This window comes from Sapajus apella, unplaced genomic scaffold (genome assembly GCF_009761245.1).
Source record: "Sapajus apella isolate SASKATOON/1434 unplaced genomic scaffold, GSC_monkey_1.0 scaffold32, whole genome shotgun sequence".
In the NCBI taxonomy this organism is placed as follows: domain Eukaryota; kingdom Metazoa; phylum Chordata; class Mammalia; order Primates; family Cebidae; genus Sapajus; species Sapajus apella.
The window spans coordinates 16,949,175-16,976,513 of NW_022436972.1; the positions used below are offsets into that span (position 1 = coordinate 16,949,175).

Here is a 27,339-nt window from a genome sequence, read left to right on the forward strand (position 1 = left end):
ACACTTACGTATCAGTTATTTTTTACTTCTCTGTCTCCATCACTAAACAATGATGCCATAAAATATGATCTTTAATCCCCAACGTTCACTGTGGCACAGTGCCTAACCTGTAGAAAGTGTTTTAACAAATGTTTGCTGAATGAATGCGTCTATCTAGAAAATTGTTGAAGAAATGAGCAAATGTTTATAAAACTTAATAAATGCACCATTATAAAAAAATGTGTCTTAATGGGTCAATAACATGTAATGCACTGAACACTAAACTATGCTTAAACAATCCAGGTTAAATATTTAAAGAATTGTTTTCATACTTACAGATTTTCCTTCTGCCCAAATGACTGCCCCAACTCCTGTTTTATGATCCTCTGAAAGATACATGGCATTTAACTCAGTAAAAATGATGATGTTAGTTTTAGAAATATTTTTTTCAAAAATAAAAATTTGTATTGCAACATACTTCATAAATGTAGGAGCAATTCTTGATATCTTCACTAATTACAGATAATTATTATTATTAAACTCTTTTAAGTATGGAATATGGGAGTTAGGTACCAAATAACTAGAGAGAGTCACTACCAACCCAGTCACACATGATACATGTGTGGAGGCCACTAAATGGCCGTGTCCACAATCAGGTGTCTCAAAGCTGTAGCCAGAACTAAGTGCAACTTCATTGATTCTCCATTAGCAAGCCGATTTCTAAATGACTACTTCTGATAGATGATAAAATTGAATAAAGGTTTCAGAACTAATGGATTTTGTGTAATAACTGTTCACAACAATCAAATTTGTCTTTCCCCAGGATTATTTATACTCTAATCATGGAAAATACATCTTATAAAAATGTTCTTGCTAAGAAAAAAGTTCAAACTTCTCATATAAACATAAACAAATCTTTATAGATCTATCTATCACTAGAAAGTATATGAAGAAAATTCTGATTTAAACAAAATGTTGTCCTTTCCCTGACCTTCAGTTTACCTTGAGGGAAAAAGAATGCAAGTTAATGACATCTTGCCCATTTCTAAATCAAATAGCAGAAGTTATAAACAAACATAAGATTATAATTTCCCTGTAGAACCAAAACCTTTGCAACAAGCAAAGCTGTACTTCTTAAAACCATTAATCTGAAACAGAAAATAAAAAACCAAAATAGAAATTCTACATATTAAAGTTTTAATTTTTCCCCATATACAATGTTGGGTTTCAAATTTCTAAGACAAATCACACTAATTATGAAAACCATAGTATTTATCAAAATCTTAAGGTAGTTAAGTGGCACATTTACACAGAGAAAATAACAATTATCTGTGAACTCACCCTAGGGCATTTTCATTTTGGGGAGGATGAAGTGAAACTGTGGTTTCACCCTACAATTTCCTAAAAGTGAATCCTTCCAATGACAACATTTTTAAATACCTACTTTCCAGTAAAGGTACAAAGAAAATTTGTGCCACGATTGATTAGAATAAATGCCTTATTAAGAAGTTAACTTTAAAATAGTTGATACTCTAAAAAAATTTCCAATCTCAAATTCTAGCAAACTCTGGGTTTCAAAAATTACACCACAAAGCACTTGTACAATTTATGTTAAACATCTCATTTTTACCCTAAAGGTAAAGCAGGTAAAATTTCCATTTCTAGATGCAGAAACAGGCAGAGAAGTAGACTAAAACTTAGCCCTCCAGAGCCAACCTGCTTGGCCTTTCCTCCAAATTGCCCTGTGACATAAAGAATTCCTTGACACAGCCTGGCCAATGTGGTGAAACCCCGTCTCTACTGAAAATACAAAAATTAGCTGGGTGTGGTGGCGGATGCCTGTAATCTCAGCTACTTGGGAAGCTGAGGCAGAAGAATTGCTTGAATCTGGGAGGTGGAGGTTGCAGTGAGTTGGGATGGTACCAATGCATTTTAGCTTGGGGGACAGAGAAGGACTCCTTGACAAAGATTTCCATTTATTGAATGCCTCTTATGTGCCAAGTACTGTGAGAACTGAGGATGCAGTGGTGAGGGAAACTGTAGTCCCTTCCTCATACAACTTACAGTTGGATGGTGAAGGAGAACAGCAACAAGAAAATAAACAGTACTTTATGTGCTGTGCTCCGAAGGAAATGAACAAGGCTGAATGGCAGAGTGCACAGGATGACTTCCTTCTATAGAATAGAGGGAAAAGGGATGTTAGAGTAAACAAAATTGAGTTCCTTCCTAAGCCTTTAGAGTTTAACATGAGTGGGCAAGAATCAATGGCTTTATGCTCATTTCTAAGGTAAGTGGCAGAAGTTATAAACATAAGATTATATTTGCCTGCAAAACCAAAATCTTTAAAGTTTTATTTATGTATAACTCTAAAATAATTAAAAACCAGAATAAAAATTCTCCATATTAAGAGCCCCCTTTTCTATCATCTATGCTGCGTATTTTTAATGTTATGTTTCTTAGTCTCAGAAGCCACTTTTTCTGTTTCAGCCTGGGGACAGACTAAATCTTGTTAGGAGGGAAAAAAATGTGCTTTTTCCATGAGCATGCAGCTCTACTGCTTAGCTAAGGTTGGTTACATCAATAGAACATTCTTTACTATTTGTCTTTTCAAATACGAATAAATTTTCATCCACATAAAACAGATTTGATATCATCCAGCACAAAGGCTGGTGATAGGTGAGGAACTTTCTCAAAAATCTTTTCATATCTGTAATTTGTGCAGAAATTGCTCCCCATGATCTGGTCATTCACAGGGTTTTTTCTGCACAACTTTGAAGGAAAGGTCAAGTTACAATCACTGAGTCAAATTCCCGGGGCTCTTTGATCACTGAAACTCAAAGGGAACTCTTTGTTCTGGAACGCAGGTGTGGTTATTTTAGTTCCAAATCCTTGTGGTCAACTACTCTTGAGAGGCAGACAAGGCTTAGGAATCTGCATTTCTCCTGATCTCCCCGTTGATTCTCAGGCACATTCAAATCTGAGAACCACTGGGTCTGTTTTAAAAGTTAACTTTTGTGATTACTCCATCCTGCTTTCATCATTACTGTGGTCCAGGAGAAAGGCATAATCCTTAGCTTTGGAAAACACCTAATCTGATGAGAAAACAGGACACAAAAAGATCACAGCTCAGTACTTAAACCAGATAGATGTGATGCCTTCCTGCTCTTTTCCCCCCAAGAGTCTAAACACTTTTTTTTTCACTTTTTTTGCTACCACCAGGGATTTTAGAAACATACTTTTGGAACTCCCAGCCTCAAGCAGTCCTCCTGCCGCAGTCTCCCAGTCCTGGTGTTACAGGTAGGAGCCACCGCACCTGTCTAGAAACATACTTTTCATGACACCTCTATGGATCCTATTTATCATTCAAAAAGCAATTATAAGCAACTACTTCCATTTTAGAACTGCTGTTAGAAGTTTTGGAATTCATTTTAATCATATGTACATTTTTAAATGAAATGGTATCTTCATCTATTAATTACAGAGAAATGATGTCATCAACCCAAACTGAAAAATGTGAAATTAAAAGCTTGAGTAATTGAAAGCACACTATAACACAGGGATATCCACCTTGCTGGAGTACCCTCAATGTTAAACGAGATACATATATAAATCACCAAGCTCAGTACCTGACACATAGTAGTGTTCCATAAACTGTCATTGTTATTATTTATCAACAATGAAGAATTACAGGTCCAGAGTCCCTGATCCGAAATCTCTTACATCAAGTTTTTTTGAAGTTTGATGCCCTTATTTATTGCCAAATCTGACTCAAATTTAGTTATTTATAGACCAATTATTCTGCTTAGTGCAAATATTCCTACTTTTTCACTCTGCATGTATTAATGTGTTTGATTACAGGGAACTGTCCTAGACCCCAGTGGGAGTGCTACATAACAGTATATGTACCGTATTACCTTTTTAAAATCTGGAAATGGGCATGGTGGCTCATGCTTGTAATCCCAGCACTTTGGGAGGCTGAGGCAGAAAGATTGCTTAAGCCAAGGAGTTTGAGACCAGCCTGGGCAACACAGTGAGACACCGCTACAAAAAATAAAAAAACTGATTGGACATGGTGGCCTTTGCCTGTAGTACCAACTACTCAGGAGGCCAATGTGGGAGGATTGCTTGAGCCGGAGAGGTTGAGGGCTACAATGAGCCATGAGTGCCACTGCACTCAGCCTGGGCAACAGAGTAAAACCTTATGTCAAAAACATAATATAATAAAATCTCAAAAATTCTGAATTCCTTTTCATCTGGCTCCAAAGGTTTTGCATAAGGGATAGCGGACCCTTTATCTTTCGATATAAAAAAGATTTATTTTATCCAGTTAACACACATTGTGTTTCATGCTAAGGAAAAATGATTAAGACATGATTTCTTCCCTGGGAGAGTGCACAGTGGAGTGGAGTGAGTGACAGAGGAGTTGCATCCTATTCAAGATTTGAGTTCCATGTAAAAAAAAAATCACCAACAATTAACCTTGAAAAATCTTTTAGAGTGCCCATCAAGTGCATAAGGAGGGCTTTATGTACAAATTTCTGCACAATAGTAGATATATTTATAATATAAAATATAACTATACAGTAGAGTATCTAATAAAGACTATAAATGCAAATGTATACATACTGCATCTTTAAACACTGGAGTCACAGCTGGTATGATGAGGTGTTCTATGAGAAGCAAGAGGTACTAAGATCCAGTAAAACAGCAGATTCACATCTCCCTCTTACTCTGGAACACAGGCAGGGTTCTGCTGAATTCTAATTAGTGAAGGGTAATTAGTGAATCATAGCTACAACAGCTGTTCCCATTTATGTTTTCTGTCTTTTTGAATGGTTTACAGAAAAATTCTTTACAAAGCTGGAGTTGGCAAAGAAACTAACATATAAACCACAATAGGAGATAATTATATGAAACCAGATTTTACACAATGCAATTGTTTGGGGTCATATAACGTGTGCCTACAGAATCAAAATCTTTAATAAGAACTGAGCAATTATTAACTCTGCTGAACATCAGAATACCTTGTGGAACTTTTAAAAACACAGACCTTGGCCATATTTGATTAGGGACTTGCTTTAATGGGTCTGGGTTAGGGTTTGAGCATTGGTACTTTTTACAGAAGTTTCAACAGAGATTCTAATTTGCTGCCAGCTGAGAACCTCCCTTCTGCTGACTTTATTTTGACCTGTGGTCTTTGTTTGGAACTACTGCAGACCAGCAGCATCTGCAGAGACCTTTTCTGATGACTTTCTCTTCTTTCTTAGGATAATTTTAAAATTCTACTACAGTACACTCCCCGAACAAATCTTACTCTACTGCTCCTCCTGCCTACATTTTCTCCCTTTATTTCAAAGATGCATTTTAAAAAGTGATCATGATTCTACTTTGAGAAATCTTACATCAGGTAAGATGTGAAAATACTGTTCCATGTTTGGAAATACAGATGCCATGTTTTATAACAAAGAAAAACCTCAAGTAATATTTTTCTTTTCCAAATATAAAACTTAATACAGTAAAAATGTTTGATTTCTCAACTTGCTGACTAAAGACATACCAGCAAGTGGAAGACTGCAATAATCATCATTGCTTTACCTTGATTCTATTAGTTATTTTGACATAATGTTATTGTAAAGCTCTTAAATTTTTTTTGTTAATATTCAGTATATCAAAATATTGAAGAGTTAACAAAAATGAATGATTTTGCCTCTTTTTTTTTTTTTTTTTTGGCAATAGGGTCTTACTGTCTCTGGAGCTGGAGTGCAGTGCTGCTATTGTAGCTTACTGCAGCCCCAAACTACTGAGCTCAAGCAATCTTCCTGCTTAGTCTCCCAAGTAGGCGGGACTACAGGCACGCACCACCACACACCACCATGCCCAGCTAATTTTCTGTATTTTTTGTTAGTCAGGGTCTTGCTATGTTGCCCACACTGGTCTTATACTCCTGAGCTCAAGCAATGCTCCTGTCTCAGCCTCCTAAAGTGTTGGGATTACAGGCATGAACCACCGCACTGGGCCTCTCCTTTCTCTTTTTGTCCTATCTTTAGTGGAGGGCTCAATGAACAGTGAAATCATAAAAGCAAGAAGCAGAAAGAAGGGCCTAGATTAATGCATTGTGTTGAAATGTGGTACTGAATATAAGGCCACAAGGAATCCCAAAACTGCTGGAAGAAAGAGTTGTCTACTCAAGGGTCTCACTAACTACTCTATATTGTATGAATAGCAAAACTTTAGTAACTGTGAGTAAATCAACCCTACCATAAATGAGACAAACATTTCAGAGACAAATACAACCCAACCAGTCAGCCCCAATTTATGATCTATGTAACTTACCAGTTCGATATGCCAATAACCTGGCCTGAACCATGCAGTGCCTTGCAATTTCTTGTGGCAAACTTTGATTGTGAATTTCATTAATTTGTTCTGGATTGCTACAGTAAAATCCGAAGTGTTTAAAGTTCGGCACACTGGAAGCTACTGTGGCCAGAAGTAGGATAAGGTCTTTCATGTTTTGCCTTAGATTGCTAAAGTATGGATTTTCACACAGGTTCTCCAAACCTACAGTCATCAGTATTTGCTTATGCATTTCTTCATTTGAAACCAAAAATATCATTTCATATTCTTTTATTCTTTCTTGTTTACATTCATAATAAAAGTCAGTGTTAGCATCCGGCAATGTTTTTGTAATTTTTTGAATAAAGTCACATTTGTAAGAGGTCTCCTCTACAAACTGCACCATATAACACACCAAAGGTTGAAGTAAGACACACACATGGGCCCGACTATTTGACTTCAATCTTTCCACTGCTTTGGCATCTAACTTTGCATCTTCAGAACTAGAAGCCTCAGTAAGCAAACTTATTTCTGGATCAGCAGGCCAATATGAAATTCGGTTAACTCCAGCTGAAATACAAAATAGGAAAGGTAATTATGTGATACATGTTCAATTTAGGATTTTCATGATAAAATCCATCCTATCATTGCAGTAGATCTAGAGGCCCCAATGTAATAAATGTCTATTAACCAAGTCACCTATTTTTTTTTTTTTTAAAAGACATGTTTCATCACGTCGGTCAGGCTGGTTTTGAACTCCCGACCTCAGGTGATCCGCCCACCTTGGCCTCCAAAGTGCTTGGATTACAGGTGTGAGCCAACATGCCTGGCCCTACAAAGTCACCTATTTTATAGCCTTAGGGTTGGCAAAGTACTACTCACAGACCAAATCCAGTCCACTGCCAGTCTTTGTACCACTCACAGGTTAAGAATGGGTTTTACATGTTAAAATAGTTGGACAAATCAAAAGAATATTTTATGACACATGAAACTGTAAGAAATTCAAATTTCAGTGTCCATGAATCAACCTTTATTGAAACACAGACACACATACCCATTCATTTATATAGTCTTTGGCTGCTATCATGTGGCAGAGTTGAAGAGCTGTGACAGACACCATATGGCCTGCAAAGCCTAAAATATTTACTATCCGGCCTTTTCAAGAAAAAGTTACCCAGCCTCTAACAGAGCCTCTAGGAATGCCTTTGTGAAATTACTGGTGTTGTGGAGTATGATCCCAAAGCCCAGTGCCAAAACTATATACTCGAAGAGTCCTCCACGGTGCCATGGCTGTTTTTAAAAATGTTACAGGGAATAACTAATATTGCCTAGAGTTTTCTATGTGGAATAAATACTTCCTCCATGCATTAAAAATGTTCCTGTCCACAGATTGAGAATTCTTCTGAGAATCTATACTAGGAAAATATTCTAAATACAGAGAAGAAATCTCATGCATGCATGTTTAGTGTAGCATTCTTTAAAATAGCAAGAAAAAATGTTAAACAAACAAACAACCAGAACCCAAAACCTAAATGACCAAAATAGGGGAATGGCTGAATTAATTATGGTCCTAATAATAAAAGTTATCAAAAATGTCACAAATAATTTATAACATGAAAAAAATCTTATGTGATATTGGGACGGTGTTTGAAGGGCAATATTAACTTTTTAAAGCTCAGAAAATTAAAGACAAAACAACAAACAGAACATTTTTCAATCAGTGTGACAGAGGAAAGGTTAGTAATATTTAATATACAGAAAACATTTCAATTCATTAGAACACATATGAATTGACAATAATAAGGCCTAAAGAGAGACAAAAAGATATGAATAGACAATCTGTAAAAGAGAAAACATAACAGGATAACAAACATGAAAAATATTTTAATTTGTATTTGAAATTGAATGATGAGATGCCTTATACATAGTTAAGCACACAAATGTTTGTCAATTAATGAACAGTTTACAACAAAGGGACCCCTTTGCTACTATCCCACATAATTTCAAATAGGACAGACTTTTTTGTGATTGTATATGGAAGAAAATAGACCAATAGCCCACAGAGTGTACCTTTCAAAATAATTGATGAACTAAAAAGTCTAAGTTAAACAAATGAACATTCTATCCACTCCCTGGTATTCCTGACTCACTGTGGCTTCTGCTGCAAAGCAATTTTGAAGGCCTCAAAGCTCATATCAGTGTTTCCTCTGGTTGCATTTCACTTTCCCTCTGATCAAGTTCTCATAATCCATTTCCTAACCAGCAGTGATGGTAAACCTTTCACCTAGGTATCTTAGTTGCTCCCAGTAATCCCGATTTAATAAGAGGGGACAAATCCTCTTTAGACAGACATTTGTGTATTAGTGGCAAATGGTAAGGCAGAATTTCTCCAATTTTTTAATCTCAGGATTCATTAACACTCTTAAAAATTATTGAGGACCTCAGAGAGCATGTATTTATGTGGAATATATCTACTAATATTTATTGTACTTAAAAATTAAAATAAAATTTAAAATATTAATTCATGAAAAAATCTATTAAGTAACAACAGCTTTATGAAAAAATCTGTTTTCCAAAACAACAAAAATTTTTAAGAATGACATGGTTTTAAATTTTTACAAATATCTTTAATATTTGACTTAATAGGAGATAGCTAGATGCTCAAATTTGCTTCTGTTTTCAATCTGCTACAATACACTGTTGTTACTGAAGTATACAAAAATTATCTGGCCTCATGTAGATATGTGGTTGAAAAAGGAGTATTTTAACAGCCATTTCAGATAATTGTGAATATTATTCTTTGGCATTACATAAAAATTTGACAAGGGATAGTTTCTTAAAGGTTAGTTATAATGTAGAATCTGAAACCATATCAACAAATTGTTTGAACTGTTACGTTAAACTCCATTGGTCTGTCTTGCACTTAGAACGGCTTTTACTCATGCATGATTTTGTAGCATTGTGCACTGGTCATCTGGAAAACAATGATTTCCTGATTTTACAACATTTAAAAAAATCCTGTTAATTAATATTGCCACCAATCCCAGTAAAGAGTCTAAGTGGTGAGATGCTGTCAAGCTCATAATGGAGAATACGAGTTTTCCAAAATTCTAATTTTCACTTGATAGCTCAAATCTTATCAATGGCAACAAATACTGTCAGCTGTTTACCTGAAAGTGACAAGTTCACTATATTTTCTGCCAAATATCCAAGTCTAAATAACCATTGTCAGTTTATGCTGTTCCATTAAAAAAGTAGATAATTCAGTCTGCAACTCAAACAACCACATACATGGTTTTCCTTAAAGCCAACTTCATACCTTAGGTCTGTAGCAAAAGTGCTTTATTCCAACTTCCTGTTTCCTCACACAGAATATTAAAAAGATGCAGACTCAAGTTGGGATTTAATAAAATTAACACTTTTTACTGTTTCATCAAGGACCTTCTTATGTAAAATCAGTTTTCTTGTTTCCCTCTGAGTACAGTGAAAAGTACAATGACTACCAGTGCGGTTTGGCACCACTGTCTTGACTAATGATACATCAATAGTAGTTTTACCTATCATTGTTTTGGTACCATAGTATGAGTGCAGTGTTCTCGTTTTTGCTTTTTGGGACAGGGTCTCACTCTGTGGCAAGGCTGGAGTGCACTGGTGAGGCACATTCACGGCTCACTGCAACCTTCGCATTCCAGACTCAGGTGATCAACTCACCTCAGCCTCCCGAGTAGCTGGGACTACAGGCGCACACCACCACGCCCAGTTAATTTTCCTATTTTTTAGTAGAGACAGGGTTTCTCCATATTGCCCAGGCTGGTCTCAAACTCCTGGGCTCAAGCAATCCATTTGCTTCAGCCTCACAAAATGTTGGGACTACAGGCATGAGCCACCATGCCCAGCCTGAAAGCAGTGTTATTATGAAAATAACGCTGACGTCATGGACCATCAGCAGTCCATAGACCACACTTGGAGAACCACTGTGCTACAACAATCTTTGCCTTGTAACTGAGGAAATAGCAATTCTAACTAAAGTAATTTAGCTATAGCATGGGGTTCAACCATATCCCACTCCCAAGATAACTAAATATGATATATAAGCCTAATATAACATAGCAATTTTGTTTATATGTTGGTCCAACACCAATATACAAGCATTTGCATTGTAGGTCCTTCCTGACTTTCCATACTTCATTATCTCTCTTGTCAGGATGAAATGTCTTAAGACATCAAGCAGTGATGAGTTACTTGTACTCTCCTATTCTTCCCTCTAATTTGTGCCTCCAAGGCTATTAAGAGTGCTTTCAGCACAGTTAGCTCAGCACAAAGCACAACTATCTTTTATTCATTTTTCTCCCTTGACTCTAGAACAGATCAGCCAACAAACGTTTTGGTTCTTTCACATTCTTTCATTTCTGTATCAATGTCACCATCTGAACCCTATTTTATACCTTACCTAATGCAATAGTCTACTAATAAAGCTCCCAATCTCTAATCTCTCCCTGCTCCAATTCAATAACAGCAACAACAAAAATTTCAATCATGTTACATCTTTCTCGAGAATCTTCAGTGGCTCCACATTACCTACAAACAGGAACTGTAGGTCAGTTGAACATGAGTGTTAAAATACATGTCCAATCTGCCTGGTTAGTAGGGAAAAGGAGAAAAAAAAATGCCATCACCACTTTCATATTTGTCTTCTCAATTCATTGGCAACTGCAGTTGAGAATACAGAATCCAATCCTATACCACAGATACCTACCTGCTTGAAATACTTGCTGCAGGCCAGGAGGTTTCTAGCCACATGACCTATTTTTTCTAGAAGTTCTGCCATTTATAGCTCAAGGCACTGACCTTGACATAGATCTGATCATTACTCTTAAGTCTTTGATATAAATAATAGCTCTTCCTCACAACAGGCCTAGGAACTCTGTTCTATAAGATAAAGTCCACAGGCCCTACAGTTTTTCCAAGTTCTCTAGTATCATTATAGTTCTTCTGCCACTATTCTCTAAAAATAATTCTCCATTTCAAATACTGACTCTAGAACCTTGCTTCTTACAACTTAATGACTCCACATGCACTGCTCCCCCTGACCAGAAATGTGTTCCTCTTCCTCTACCTATGACACACCAAGATCAAGCTTAAGCCTCAGCCTTTCACAATATGGCAATCTGCAGGAATCACTATTTCTCCCCTGAGACCAAGTATCACTTAAAACCTGTATCATTGATTTGGTACTAGATAATGCATCATATTAAATGGTTATTTTGGCCCCCAAATAACACCTTAAAGGAAAATATTAGGAATCACATTAGTTTTTTTTTTTTTTTTTTTTTTGATCTGCCATGATGGCTATGCACAAGATATATATGTTTTAAATGAAAGAACGGCTGGAATACATAGCTGGGTGTGAAACAGAATCATAAGCACTAAGAGGTTTAGTGAATAGCCTGGTGTGGATGGATAGCTATACACTAAAATTTTGTGTTCCTCTTTCCAAAGTGTAGAGTAGACACTGAAAGACAGCTGCCCAGTAGGAATTACAGTTCCCACAATGTTTGAGAACAGAAATGATATATGTAACTTCCAGGTCAGAATTTTTAAGAAGCAGGTTCACCCTTTCTACTCATTCTTTCTCAGTCTGCCTCTGGATGCAGAGGACTCAAATCCCCAGAGATGACAACAGCAATGAGATAGAAGATGTCTAGTCCAGGAATCAACCACATGGAGAAAGCTGCCTGTTGCTTAGCAACACATGCACTGAACTATTATACAGGTGATAAATATCTAGTACATTAAGCCACTGAAATTATGTTTGTCATGTTATAGCAGCTAGCATTAGTCTACTCAAACACTGAGGGACATTTAACAGGTTAGTACACAGGGATGAGACCAGAATCCATGTTTTCTGATGCTTCCGCTTATAATGTATCCAACTGTCTTCAAATATATATTTATATATTTTTAATTTAATTTTATTTTTTAGAGACAGGATCTTGCTTTGTCACCCAGGCTGGAGTGCAATGGAGCCATCAAAGCTCACTACAGCCTTGAACTCCCAGGCTTGAGCAATTCTCCTGCCTCAGCCTTCTGAGTAGCTGGGATTATAGGTGCAAGCCATAGCACCTGACTTTCAGATATATAGTTCTAAATTATCTCTGTGGTATCTAACAAATGTGTTCCACTGACTGCTCTCAAATAAATGCTCTTTTTTTCTTTTCTTTTCTTTTTTTTTTTGGAGACAGGGTCTTGTTCTGTCACCCAGGCTACAGTGCAGTGGTGCAATCATGGCTCATTGTATCCTTGACCTCCTGAGCTCAAGAAGTCCTCCCACCTCAGTCTCTAAAGTAGTGGGGACTACAGGCATGCTCCGCTGTGCATGGCTAATTTAGTTTTTGTAGTGATGGGGTCTCCCTATGTTGCACAGGCTATTCTTGAACTCCTGGGCTCAAGTGATCCTCCCGCCTTATCCTCCCAAAGTGCTGGGACGACAGGCATAAACCACAACACCCATCTCAGATAAATGCTCTTAATCTTCAACAAAGCCTTATCTTCACTTACCATTTACAATCATTTTCAAACAAGCAGAACATGGTTTTCTGGAAAAATAAAGATCACAGTTTTTCAGCCTTGACCCGTGTTTAATAAGAGCAATCTGCCCGGCATGTAAATCTTCACTAGAACAGTGGAGACCAACAATTTTCATGTTTTTCACCACCACAAGACCAGTTCTCTTTACCTACATTAAGGTATAAAATAACAACTTATTAGTTATAACACCTAATAATCATATTATGGATTATACTTATTAAAAAATGGAAGTTTTGTTTAGTTCTTTAAACAGTTTATACAAAGCACATTTCTCATTAGATCCAAAAAACTTCTGAAACTTTAGTGTTGACTTTAGACCAGAAATTTTCTAAACCTAGGCTCTACTAATCAAACAATTAAGCATGTAATTATCATTAATTTGTTCTAGTGAAAGATGAATATATTATAACCAAGCAAAGGGTAAGAACTAGGTCAATTTCACTTGTTTCTTATAGCACTGAGTGTAGTACTATTTAGTATTAAGCTTCTAGATGGTAATAAAGAAAAATTTATAAAACCCTGATTTTACACATGGATAAGTAAAGCCCAGAAAGTTTACATGACTTTCTGAAAGACACATAGATGACAAAAGGCAGAACTAAAGCAGAGGTCATCTTAAATTCTAAAATATTTTAAATATTGGCCAAAGTAAAGATAATCTTCAACTTCTTTCTAAAAACTACTGGCTGTATCAATTTACAGCACTATGGCAGTCTAGACTACTACAGTTGGGTCCCACCTACTACTACAGATAAATTATAAACATAAAAAGAAGAGAGACATACCATCAGGTGTCAAAAAGGATGAGAGAACTTGATGTCAGAGCAGTGAGCTTGAGCTATCTTAGCAGTATTCCACAGAGCAGGGGACGGCTGAGCCTGATGTAGGCCCTGCAGACGTGGGACTGACTGGGGTTCTAAGCACTTACAGTGGATCTCTTTTAGTGAAGGTTTTGTGTTACTAAACCTAAAGTGTCTCTCAACTTAAGCAAATACTAATCAATGCTGGTATATCAATATCAGATAAATCAGACTAAGGTAAAAAGTCAGTTCTGCATAAGGCACAAAATAGTCTATGCTGCTTTCCCAGCAAAAGCCTCTGAAGTAAGGAATGTAAATCTGATCCCTGGGCTTGGGACTGACTGTTATATGAAGGGAGCTTGGGCTGAGGAGATGGTGTCCCTAGTTCCCATCCCCTTCCAAAGCGATTTTACCCTATACTTATCTCCAATACAGCATATCTGAAATCATTTAAAGGATTAGACCAAAGCTATATTAACTAAAATAGTCAAGTTTCAGTTTCAGTTCTGAGTATAAATGTTTGAGATTATGGAGAATGATAATTTGTAAAATATCTAAAAAAGGAGGAACAGAAATTTTATGGAGTTCCTTTTTTTTTTGCGACGAAGTCCCACTCTGTGGCCCAGGCTGGAGTGCAGTGGCACAATCTTGGCTCACTGCAACCTCCACCTCCCAGGTTTAGGCAATTCTCTTGCCTCTGCCTCCTGAGTAGCTGGGATTATGGGTGTGTGCCACCATGCCCAGCTAATTTTTATATTTTTAGAAGAGACAAAGTTTCACCATGTTGGTCAGGCTGGTCTCGAACTCCTGACCTCGTGATCCACCCGCCTTGGCCTCCCAAAGTGCTGGGATTACAGGCGTGAGCCACCGCACCCGGCTGAATTCCATTTCTGAGTTAACCAATCATCTCCTAAACTAGGACATTTAAAAAAGAATACAAAAGTCTTTGCTTTACAAAATATATACCTAAGAATATATGTAAAATATAAAAAAACCTATCTATATTGGCTTTTAAAATAAGCTTTAAATTTACCTTGAATTTGTGAACACATTACCCTCCCTACCAAAATTTCTTGGAGTTTTATGCTTCTTAAATGTGAAGTATATATTATTGATTTCTGAATATTTTCAATAAGTTTATTTTTTAAAAGAGATCATTTTGGAAAAGAAGTAATGTTGCCTCATCAAAAGTTCTTGACAGAGTTCCTGTTGTTAAATTGAATTCCACTGGTTAACGTGACCAGTGGAAGTGGCTGCAAGGGAATGATTTCAGCTTTATATTTTCCTAGTTAAGCAGACAGAAATAAAGCCAGGAAAAAAAGCTTAAAAATTATTCCTCATAAATGAGAAGAATACTCATCAACTTATTTGTTATTAGAACAATCTTTTGGGTAGAGTTTATCACTTTTTGTCTAGAGTCCTTTTTACCTCAGAAAATACATATTTTTTCATTTTGCATCTAGGTAAGGCCAAATATCAGGCTTGAGACAAATATTTTTCCATCCCAAACTCAACGGAACAAATAAAAGCTCAAGTTGAATTCCATTTCCACACTTCCATTTACTGCAACTCCCAGAGGACTGAACCTTTTCAGTGAATCACTGCTCTGGATCTGATGTTGCTTCACTTCAACATTTTGACAAGTAATCTATGTGATCCTAGTCACAGAGTTTTACATTAAAACATGGGCAAAAGAGGACAGTCTGTTTTGTATTTGGACTAGTACATTGACTTAAATGGTGATTTCCTATTTTTTTCCCATGGCCTTTCTTACAATAAAAACTCATAAATATTCTGAGACAAATTATTTCTATATTCTTGTTGGGCTCACTCTCAGAATGAATTAGGAAATCTCTAAGAATATACATCAGAATCATCAAGGTAACTCCTCAAAACATACATTCTTAGCCTCCACTCTGTACCCAATGAATTGGAACCTCTGGAAAACTCAAAAGAATAAAGTAACAAGGAAATACTATACAATATTTAAAAAAAAACAAGGTTCATTTTTCAAGTGCGCACTTTGATTTTACCCTACATACCAACTAATAAGTTAACCTGTTACTGTTTCATGGATATTAGCAGAAAACATAAAACTTCTGGGTTAGAAACAATGAACTTTATAATTTGCAGCACAGCAGTCGGTATGACCATCATTAACTGTTTCCTTGCCCTCAAGCCCCGTGATGGGTAATACAGATGGGCACAGATGGGTGCCTGGACACAGAGTGGGCAGTGTTATAGGAGAGGAACACTGAGCTTGAGAGCCCTACTGTTTCACAGCAGAAAGTAAGCCAGTTTGCCCTTTGTCCTAGAGGGACACATTACCTCAACCCTCAGGGTTGATTACTGCAAACACAACTCTGAGAAATGACCCAGGTAAAAAAGTGGCTAGGGCCTTGCATTCTTGGCATAAGCAGCAAGGTGTGTGAGAGTGTGAGAGAACAAAGAAAGACTATTTCTCAAAACATCTATATGAACTATCAAGAGTTAATCTTTTTTTAAAGGCAAAATGTGGGACGTCAGAATAATCCCATCTGTACTTAAAAAAAAAAAAAAAAACAGGAGTGACATATAATCTTGTAAACATGCAGAATATTTTTAGAAGAGTATTTTTAAAACTCCCATGAAAGTAGGAAAGGAGGAACTTTTATTCAACTTTATACTATTCCTTTTGCTTTGTTATTATGAGCATATATATATATGTTAAATCATAAAAAAAATTACCTGTTTTTTGTCAGTAGATACTCTGGCCATCTCTTCATTATCTCCTAAGGGTCCATGCTTTCCCTCTTCATTTTTCTAATAAAATTCAGATTACAAAAAAAAAGATTAGTACATAAGATATATGACTAATTCAATATTCCCATATTTAAAGGTTGACTTCTTTGGCTTTGACCATTTTTTTTTTCCATGATGAAACTCTACATTGACTTCCTACTTTGAATCAAGTTCATACTACTTTACTTAGTAAATAAGACTTTTACAATCTATTCCCTATGTACTGTCCCCAAATATAGAAGGATTGGAAATTGTCATCAGAAAATAAGATTCTGAAGTTTACAGCTTCATAATTGTGGCAGTTTTGAACAATGGAAAAGTCCAAAGTGTGGCCATGAATAACTAAAGTGGAATACAGCTAAGTTAATTGGAATTGAGATGATAAGGAATTATGGTAGCAAAGGTATTAGATCTGGATTATGATTATCTGGAATGGCACAAGGAGATCTCTGGTGGGGCATTATTCCGTTAATTATTCTGAATTCCCCCTTGCTATGTAACGAAACATAGTCACAGGCTCCAGGGAATGGCACAAGGAGATCTCTTGTAGGGCATTATTATTCTGTTAATTATTATTCTGTTAATAATGCCCCACCAGAGATCTCCTTGTGCCATTCCCTGGAGCCTGTGACTATGTTTTGTTACACAGCAACGGGGAATTCAGGTTGCAGCTGGAACTGAGGCACTAACCACTTACCTTGAGAGGGGGAGATTATTCTTGATTATCTGATTGGCCCAATGTTATCACAAGGGTCATTATAAGTGAAAGAGGGATGTGGGAGAGTCAGTGATGCAACATGAAAGACTCAACTGACCATCCCCGCTGGCTTTGAAGATGGAAGGGGCCCATGAGCCAAGGAAAACAAATAATCTCCACAGGTAGAAAAGGCAAGGAAACAGATTCTCCCCTAGAACCTCAGAAGGGAATTTAGCTCTGCCAACACTTTGATTTTAGTCCAGTAAGACCCATTTCAGACCTCTTACTTACAGAACTATATAATAAATTTGTGTTGTTTTAAGCCACTGACTTGGTGGTCATTTGTTATAGCAGCAATATAAAACTAATGCAGGTATATCCATGAAGGGAAAGAAGTAGGAAGAAAGTTTTGAGGTAGAGACCAAAGTCGTTTATTAGTTCAACAAATACTTATTGAACCCTTGCTATATGACAGCCTCGTTGCTCAAGATGCAGCCCTCATAGAGCTTATGATTTATGAAAACAGGAAAGTGACTATGAAGTAAGTTGATTAAGACAAAGAAAGTGAGATAGAATTCTGTGAGCTCCAAAAGAGGTGGGATAGTTAATAAATTGATACAATTTTAAAGTAGGAATGGGAAACTTTGTAAATGCTGACCTGCTAGTCTTATGAAACAACTGCTAGATGCTAGAAAAGAAACAACCTTCAAAAAGAAGTTTACAAGAAAACCCATGTTCTGGGAATGAGGTTTCTGTTCAAACAGAACAGGAAGTAGAGGAAGTGATGGTGTCAGTGGCAAAACGGTAAGGATGTGGAAGCTAGTAGTGATAATAATTAAATGAGTAATGATAGTAACAGTACCTAACATCTACTGCATGTTTATCATGTACCAAACCCTAAATTATCTCATTTAATCCTTATAACTTTATAAAGTAGCTCCTATTATTCCCATTTTACAAATGAGGAAATTGTGGCTTAGGGAGATTAAATAACTCAACCATGGTCACACAGATAATAAGTGGATATGCCAGATCCAGCCCAAGATCCATCATCTTAACTATTACGCTACATTACTTCTGTTCTGGAAAAGTACAGTAAGGGCCTTTAGCATGAGGTACCAGAAGACACAATGGAAAGAGTTAGGAGGCTGAATGCGGTGGCTCATGCCTGTAATCCTAGCACTTTGGGAGACTGAGGAGGGTGGATTACGTGAGCCCAGGAGTTCGTGACCAGTCTAGGCAACAGGGCAAGACCCCATCTCTATTATAGTAAGTAAGTAAATAAATAAATAAATAAATAAATAGAGTTAGAAGGCAAGAACAATAAGAGATATGTAGAAAAAAGTGAGGAACAATGCAGTTATTCTAAATCAGATTCAGTAATAAGTAACAGTCAAGCAATTTAGATTTAAATTCTAATTTAAATTAAAAGGAAAAACTATGAACAAGTAGAAAGATTTTTAAATGACAGCCATTTCCACAGTGCTTGATTTCTACCTCAAAACTTTTCACTGTGTTTTTTCCTTATAAGTCTCATAAACGACTTTCTCTCTTACTTATTTAGTTTTGAATTAGACTCTTAAAAATTATAGCCGGGCGCGGTGGCTCAAGCCTGTAATCCCAGCACTTTGGGAGAATGAGGTGGGTGGATCACCTGATGTCAGGAATTCAAGACCAGCCTGGCTAACATGGTGAAACCCCATCTTTACTCAAAATACAAAAATTAGCCAGGCATAGTGGCACATACCTGTAATCCCAGGTATTAGGGAGGCTGAGGCAGGAGAATAGCTCAAACCTGGGAGGCAGAGGTTGCAGTGAGCCAAGATCAGGCCATTGCATTCCAGCCTGGGCAACAGAGTAAGAGTCAGTTTCAAAAAAAAAAAAAACTTGGTTTTCAACACAGGAACAGAAAACCAAATTCTACATGTTCTCACTTATAAGTGGGAGCTAAATGATGAGAACACATAGACACATGGTAGGTAACAACACACACTAGGGCCTGTCAGAGGGGGAATGGTGGGAGGAAGAAAAGCATCAGGAAGAATAGCTAATGGATGCTGGGCTTACTATCTAAGTGATGGGATGATCTGTGCAGCAAACCACCATGGCATACATTTACCTATGAAACAAATCTGCATGTGTACCCCTAAACTTAAAATAAAGGTTGAAGAAAAAATAAGAGACAATATATGTTAAGCACAGTGTCTGGCAGATAATAGTTACTCAATAAATCATAATTGTTATTATCATTAAAAAATTATTAGTTTTTAAACTCAATGTGTACCTTGCTGAACAATCTTTAAGGAGTACCCATAGAGTGTAAATATTTGACAACATAGGAAAGCTTGTATCAGTTATATTTGGAAGTGGTTATATGTTAATAATACACTAAGTCTATTAAAAATTACAGACAGTTTCAGTATCCAGTAACAGGGGAATAGACAGGTTTATCAATACAACTGATTGTTATGCAATTATTAAAATAATGATTAAAAAAACACATAGTACCTAACATGGGCCAGGCGCTAAGAGCTTTACAAATATTAACTCATTCATTTCTCATAAAAGCCTCATGTAGTTTATACTAGTAACATTTCATTTTACAGATGAGGAAGCTGACACAGAGAGGTAAAGTTGCCCAAAGTTACACAACTAGTAAGAGGTGGAGCCAGAATCTGAATCCAAGCAGGGTGGCTACAAAACCACTGGCTACTCTAAAGCGCTAGACTAAGGTGATGCTCTAATGTTTATTTAGCGTAAGTATTTTCTTATGTTAAGTGAAAAGGGCAGGATCCAGAGTTAAATGATCTCATATAAGTAAAGAAAAATAAGAGAAAAAAGATTGAGAAACAATTTTTAAAAAGTAATTAGTTTTTAGGAGGTAGAATTATGAGAAATTTTTTTCTTCTGTTCATTTAAAAAATAACAAACATATATTATTTTGGTAACTCATAAAAACACTTTTAGTATGACAAAAGGTTGATAAAGTATCAAAAGCAATATTTCCAGTACAATTACATGTCTAATTGCATCTTGGTGTTTCTATGATTTACTCTGTACAGCAAAAACAGACTAAAGAATTTAAATGGCGGGGCGCAGTGGGTCACGCCTATAATCCCAGCACTTTGGGAGGCTGAGGCAGGCGGATCATTAGGTCAGTAGATTGACACCATCCTGGCCAACATGGTGAAACCCCGTCTCTACTAAAAATACAAAAAAAATAGCTGGGTGTGGTGGCACATGCCTGTAGTCCCAGCTACTTGGGAGGCTGAGGCAGGAGAATTGCTTGAACCCAGGAGGTGGAGATTGCAGTGAATTGAGATGGCACCACTGTACTACAGCCTGGGAGACAGTGTGAGATTATCTCAAAAAAAAAAAATAATAATAATTAAAAATTAAGAATTTAAGTGAAACAATCATTACTTTAGCTTAAAGAAGATTTTTTTTCTCTTAATAGGAAAAAGTTCTTACTCAACTCTATGAATATCATGTGCAATTAATACTGGAAAAAATATACTATAGTAAATGGTAAAGAAATATTAGGCACAAAAATTGGGTAATATTTCGAGGATTTAATATTTCTACAAGTATAAACACAATGGCAGCATATACTATACGTACATGAAATTTAGATGTATTCTTATTGTATAATTTAAAATTAATAACTTATCAACCCTGTAACAGTACAAAAACTGGCAAATACAAAATTGTATTCCTGCAATGACTGCAACTACCTGCAAAATTATGTGGATATTAACTAGCACAAAAAGGGAATCCAAGAGAAAAAAATATAGTTTGATTTTGAAAATGATGTAGCTAAAGATTGTCTTCAGTTTCAATGACAATGTTTGTAAAATAAATAAATACCCTATAAAAGTGGAGTACATTATACTCCCTTTCATTCTGTATTCTTCCCCCACACTATTATTGCTCTCACTTTTTTACAATAGCCATGATATCAGAAGAACTAATTAAATTATATACTCCTGCTTTATTGACATTAAATATACAAGTAATTAACAATCTGCAATCATGTTCTAAATATTTGCTAAATCTGCTTTTTTGGAATTTAAACCACATTTTTCTCATATAAACAATGTTAAAGATGGCAGTCAAGTTCCCAAGCTAACATGCAAAAGCCTATTTCACTCATAAGATAATTGCTGGAATAATCCTGAGGCTTCCCCTCCACAAGTGCCTGTTGAGTCCCAAGGCCTATAGGTAAGAACAGAAGTGGAGGCCTACCCAAGACCAGGGTGAGAGGGTTGTAGTCCTAGGAGGCATGGGTGTGGGAGCAGAGCTGGAAAGACACCAATGCAGTGAATAGGAGCTGGGCAAGCTCCAGGACCAGGAGCTAAGTGTGATAACCTTTCATACAGCCAAGTCAATCCTACTTCCAGGTTGCCTGGCTTTCTGAAGACATGAATGTTCTTTGTTTTGATATCTTCTGTACTCATTTCTATGTGTTTTAACCTTCCATTTAAAAGCTCTAAATAGGCCATGTGGCGGTGGCTCATGCCTGTAATCCGAGCATTTTGGGAGGCTGAAGCGAGTGGATCACGAGGTCAGGAGTTTGCGACCAGCCTGGCCAATATGGTAAAACCCTGTCTCTACTAAAAACACAAAAATTAGCCAGGCATGAGGGCGCACGCCTGTAGTCCCAGCTACTCGGGAGGCTGAGGCAGAAGAATTGTTTCAACCCGGGTGGTGGAGGTTGCAGTGAGCCAAGATCATGCCACTGCACTCCAGCCTGGGCAACAAAGCACGACTGCATTTCCAAAAATCAAAAACAAAAACAAAACAAAATAAAAGCCTTAAATAGACATGAGTATAAGTCAGATTCTAAATAAGATCCCAAATAAAATATTTGAAACAGAAGACTTCTTTCATTTAAAAAAAATGTCCACGGTGCCCACCTGATGAAGGAATGAGATGCCAGGAAAACTAGGCATCACTGGGAGAAAACAGAGTCATAACCCTGATCTTTTGTTAAACACGATAGAAAGTTGTATAAAATCTTGTTGTTAATATAGTTTTGAAATTTACTTGTAGTATTTTTTTTACCAAAATGCTAACTGAAAGCTTTATCTCAGTTTTCTCGGATACATACTTTTTTCTGTAAAGTATGAGGAAACAGTAGGGTATGTATTATTTGCAAACAAACTTCAACAATTAGCTGGGCAATCAATCCCTTCCTAACAGAAACATAAATATCATTTATCACTAATTAAATAGAACTTGTGCCTATCTGTTGAAAAAAAAATTTCAACATAGGATGTGGTATGTATGTAAAAAAATAGAGCTAAAATGAGATCAAATCTAGATACTTGAAAAAGAAAGCTTCTTCAAAAATTTTATTCAATCTCTAATATGTCCAGTTTAAAAAAGTCTTAAATCTCTAAATATTTGCTTCTAATCTGGCTCTTCAAAATAAATTTATCAGCAAAAAAAAAAAAAAAAAAAAAAACCAAAGTCCCTGACAGCTTAGAAACCTATTTTATTTTATTTTATTTTATTTTTTTTTGAGACGGAGTTTCACTCATGTTGCCCAGGCTGGAGTGCAATGGCACAATCTCGGCTCACCGCAACCTCCGCCTCCTGGGTTCAGGCAATTCTCCTGCCTCAGCCTCCTGAGTAGCTGGGATTACAGGCATGCACCACCATGCCCAGCTAATTTTTTGTATTTTTAGTAGAGACGGGGTTTCACCATGTTGACCAGGATGGTCTCGATCTCTTGACCTCGTGATCCACCTGCCTCGGCCTCCCAAAGTGCTGGGATTACAGGCTTGAGCCACCGTGCCCGGCCTAGAAACCTACTTTCATAAAATAATACTAAGTTGTTAACAAGTAGAAGGAATAAAAGAACTTCAAAATTCATGAAGGAAATAAAGAGCCTTTTCAAAGCCATTAGTAAAATGTGGAGCCAGAGTAGGGGATGAGGGTGAGAAATATGGAATAACAATGCATAATATTTTAAATAATGTTTTACTATCTATAAAACACTTCACATAGGAAGTGGGGGAGGAAACTACGCCAAGAGATATCACTTTTTTATAAGAAGTGAATATCCTCACATCTCATTAAAATTCCTCAATGCAATTCCTATATTGATAGGATAAAATCTAAACTTTGCAAGGCATACAATGCTTTTTACAATATGATTCCTGTCTACATTTACAAGATCCTTTCCAGTCTCTTCCCTCCACCTAACTTCATTCTCTGGCCTGAGGACCACAAATTCTCTGACTCCTCCAAGCTTTCCCTCTAGAGTTCCTGGGCGTGGGCAAATGTCCACATATTCTTCATGTCTCAGTGCAAATACGACCTTCTCTGAATCCTTCCTTCACTTTCCCATATAGAGCTTTGCTTCCAGTCTTGCCAGTATCTCTGCTTATACTGTGTACTCGCTCCACGATCTAATTCTATTTTAATTGTTTAAATGCCTAGTGTTTCTTCTCATTAGAAAATAAGGACCATGTTTTTTTCTGCTTTGTGTCTCCAATGCCAAGCACAAAACCTCATCCACAGTAAAATGAAAAGAAAATCTCCTAAGAGTACTGTGGGAATTTAAGGATTTATAGCCTTTCTCTGGAAAATTTTAAAAAACTTTTAGCAGAATTATTGGCAAGTTGGAAACCTCAGTGAGTACATGCAGAATATAATCACAGCTTTGTAAAATAAAAAACCTCATGCTTAAGATTGGAAGTACCAAAATGTTAACAGTAATGTTACAGTGGTGAGAAACCATAGGTAATTTTCTGGCCCCTCTCTGCCCTTTTATCTCTGTTTTCAAAAATGTCTTAAATGCTCAACCTAACCTAATACTATTTTCCAATGGCCATGGCCCCCTATAACCATTAATGCCAACACCATAAGCTTCCAAAATTACCAAACAGAAATGATGAGAACCTAGCACCATGCCATTCCAAGCATGGAGGAAAATGAGAACCTAGCACCTTGTTTCCCCAAGGGTAGAAGACAAGACAAGACGTAGGATGTCCATACTTCCAATATATTGGCTTTTATGATTATTGTTACTATACATTTCTGATCTTGTGTTTTTTTTCTGAGATGGAGTCTTGCTCTGTCACCCAGGCTGGAGTGCAGTGGCACAATCTCAGCTCACTGCAACCTCCATTTCCCGAGTTCAAGCGATTCTCATCCCTCAGCCTCCTGAGCAGCTGGGACTACAGGTGTGCACCACCAATCCTGGCTATTTTTTTTTTTTTCTTTTGAGAAGGAGTCTCACTCTGTCGCTCTGTTGCCAGGCTGGAGTGCAGTGGAGCGATCTTGGCTCACTGAAATCTCCACCTCCCAGGTCCAAGAAATTCTCCTGCTTTAGCCTCTTGAGTGGCCGGGACTACAGCCACGTGCCACCACACCCAGCTAATTTTTCTATTTTTAGTAGAGACGGGGTTTCACCATGTTGCCCAGGCTGGTTTTGAACTCCTGACTTCAGGTGATCCGCCAGCCTCAGCCTCACAAAGAGCTAGGATTTCAGGTGTGGTCCACTGCGCCCGGCCCATTTCTAATCTATTTTGATCATTTCAAGATCCAAAGAGACTTCTTTCATCCAGCATACACCAATCAGCCTTCATATAATGGTAGACACTGAAGGGTATATAGGAGGTAAAATAAGACATGGTCTCTATCTCTAGGCAATTTATTTATTTCTGTGGCAGAGGGGTAAACCTACCTAGATAAAACACCAACAGTATATCTTATTGGGAGAAATTATGTGGTATAGACAATAATCTTATTAGCCAAACTGACATATAAATATAATTAGTACCTGATAAATACAGCAGTCTTGGAAAGTATTTTTACAATGGAAGATGACTTACTACAGCTAGGAGTTATAAAGTGTCATGTTAAACAATAAAGGTATTTTTAAAATGTTAAGGCTTGTTAAGTTTGGTTTTAGGTATGACAGAAACTGGAGCAATAAAGTCAGATTGTAAATCACTGTTTCTCTAAGGGGAAAAACTATGAAACAAATTATACCTGAGATTTTTGCTTCTGGGCTTCTACTGCTGGGAAGAGCTCCATCCAGAGGCTGAGCAGAGTGAAAAGGTTGACTTTAGAAAGCCTTGGTATCTGACCTACAAAAGAGAGGGCAAACACTTAAAAATGTGTTACTAATGATGAAAAAGGGAGCTAATCTCAATGTCACTTGGGTGCTGCAGCCTAAGCCCAACTGCTTTTGCATGAGGCATAGAAAAGGATTCGAGGAAAAGAGAGTCAGAGGTGTGTTAGCAGGAGACCTTCAGCCTCAGTCGCGGCGACCTCCTTCTCCACTTAAAAAGTTGGGCCCAGGCCGGGCGCGATGGCTCACACCTCTAATCCCAGCACTTTGGGAGGCCGAGGCGGGTGGATCACGAGGTCAAGAGATCGAGACCATCCTGGTCAACATGGTGAAACCCCGTCTCTACTAAAAATACAAAAAATTAGCTGGGCATGGTGGCGCGTGCCTGTAATCCCAGCTACTCAGGAGGCTGAGGCAGGAGAATTGCCTGAACCCAAGAGGCGGAGGTTGCGGTGAGCCGAGATTGCGCTATTGCACTCCAGCCTGGGTAACAAGAGCGAAACTCCGACTCAAAAAAAAAAAAAAAAAAAAAAAAAAAGTTGGGCCCTCTTTCTCCAGCGCTCACCCTGTAGGAAAAAAAGATACAGCGAATACACGTAGCTGGGGGAACAACCCAAAGCAAGAAAGTCTTCGCATCTGATGTCGTCGTGGTGCAAGCTTTCCTTTGAACTGTGATGGGGCGTTGCTACAAGGGAAGTGATTAGAATATAGCCCAAAAAATACAGTGGCCCTCGACGGTAAAGCAGACGAAATACAGGAAAGCGTCACGTGCAGTTAATTTGGAAATCAAGGCAAAAGCGCGGTTTGGATATGTTCAGGCTCTTTGACCCCAGAAACCCCAGCTCTAGGTCCTGTGAGGAACAGTAACCAGGGTAAAGAGCGAGACTTCAAAAGCCAGTGCGACCGAGCCAAGCGGTCCGAGTGACCGAGGAGGGGACACGCAGAGGGCGGGGAGGAGACTTCCAGAAGCAGCAGGGGAGCCAAAGAGGGGCAGGCAAGGAATCTGGAGTTCAGTGACGGGAGACGCACAGGGCAGAGCGAAAGGTAGGGTGGCGGGAGCAGGGTCCCGGACACTCACCTGTCATGCTGCCAGTCTGGGTGCTGACTGACCGCCCGGCCCTCGCGCTCTCCAGATTTTGCATCTGCCCAGCTTCTTTCATCCCAAACCTAGCGTCCTCTGCTGCCAAGGAAACCTCTCCCAGTCAGACATGATCTTGGCCCCAGCGTCCCCGCCTCTCGCCTCCTCGCAACAATTGTAAGGCAACGGCCCACTAGGCGCAGCCGGATGACGCCTCAAGCTTGACCGCCACTTCGGGGCGCCTCGTGTGACGTCATAGCGAGGCGGGGCCGCAGCGCCGCGCGGCTGCTTCGCGGCCGGTGACCGAGTGGGTGAGAAGTACCGAGCTGTAAATCGCTCGAAAACTGTATTTGGTTGTTTTGTTGGTTTTGCCAAATAAGGCCACTTGAGGATTTCTTGGCTCGAAGTCCCAGGTTGCGCAGACTCTGACTGCATCGAGTTGAGAATTATGGTCAGAATGTGAAAGTGGAAACCTACCCCATGTCATGGTCAGTGTTTTAGAGAACTTCGTGGGTGGGGTGTGGAGCTGGGTAGTCAAGGATGTTCTGTCATCAGACATTGGCGGGTTCTGGGGAACTTAGTGCCGTGGAACGCAGTAGGGACGTTCTGCTCATCAAGAACTTGAAGACATTAAGAGGTGGAATTGTAATGGGGAAAAGGTGAGAGGAGGCAGTAGTAGTTATTTTGTTTTTGTTTTCTAATGTATAGTTTATTTCCACAAAACATCTGTATGATACCAGTTCTTTGAAATTTGTTCAGACTTGTTTTATGGCCTAGATCAGCTCTGTCCAATAGGACTTTCTGTAATATCCTATATCTCTACTGTCCAGTATGGTAGCCACCAACCACATGTGGCTATTGAGCATCTGAAATGTGGCCAGTACAACCAAGGAACTGCATTTTTAACTTTATTTACTTTTACTTAATTTACATTTTAAGTAGTGACATGTAGCTATTGGCTACTACTGTATTGGACAACATCGCTCTAGACTTTCCT

At 37.9% G+C, this 27,339-nt stretch overlaps 1 protein-coding gene across 2 annotated transcripts in view; it reads right to left on the reverse strand.

Moving 5' to 3' along the window:
* CDADC1 (cytidine and dCMP deaminase domain containing 1) overlaps positions 1 to 26,591 on the reverse strand; it is a 40,681-nt gene extending 14,090 nt beyond the window's left edge. For both annotated transcript variants that reach the window (XM_032294632.1, XM_032294633.1), the window contains exons 1-6: positions 26,343 to 26,591; positions 25,183 to 25,280; positions 16,428 to 16,502; positions 12,871 to 13,048; positions 6,313 to 6,882; positions 316 to 365 (exon numbers count right to left, since the gene is read on the reverse strand). In XM_032294632.1, coding sequence (XP_032150523.1) covers positions 316 to 365; positions 6,313 to 6,882; positions 12,871 to 13,048; positions 16,428 to 16,502; positions 25,183 to 25,280; positions 26,343 to 26,424 — 1,053 coding nt within the window. In that variant the 5' untranslated portion in view covers positions 26,425 to 26,591. The remainder of the gene's footprint in view (positions 1 to 315; positions 366 to 6,312; positions 6,883 to 12,870; positions 13,049 to 16,427; positions 16,503 to 25,182; positions 25,281 to 26,342) is intronic.
* Between the last annotated feature and the right edge of the window lie 748 nt (positions 26,592 to 27,339).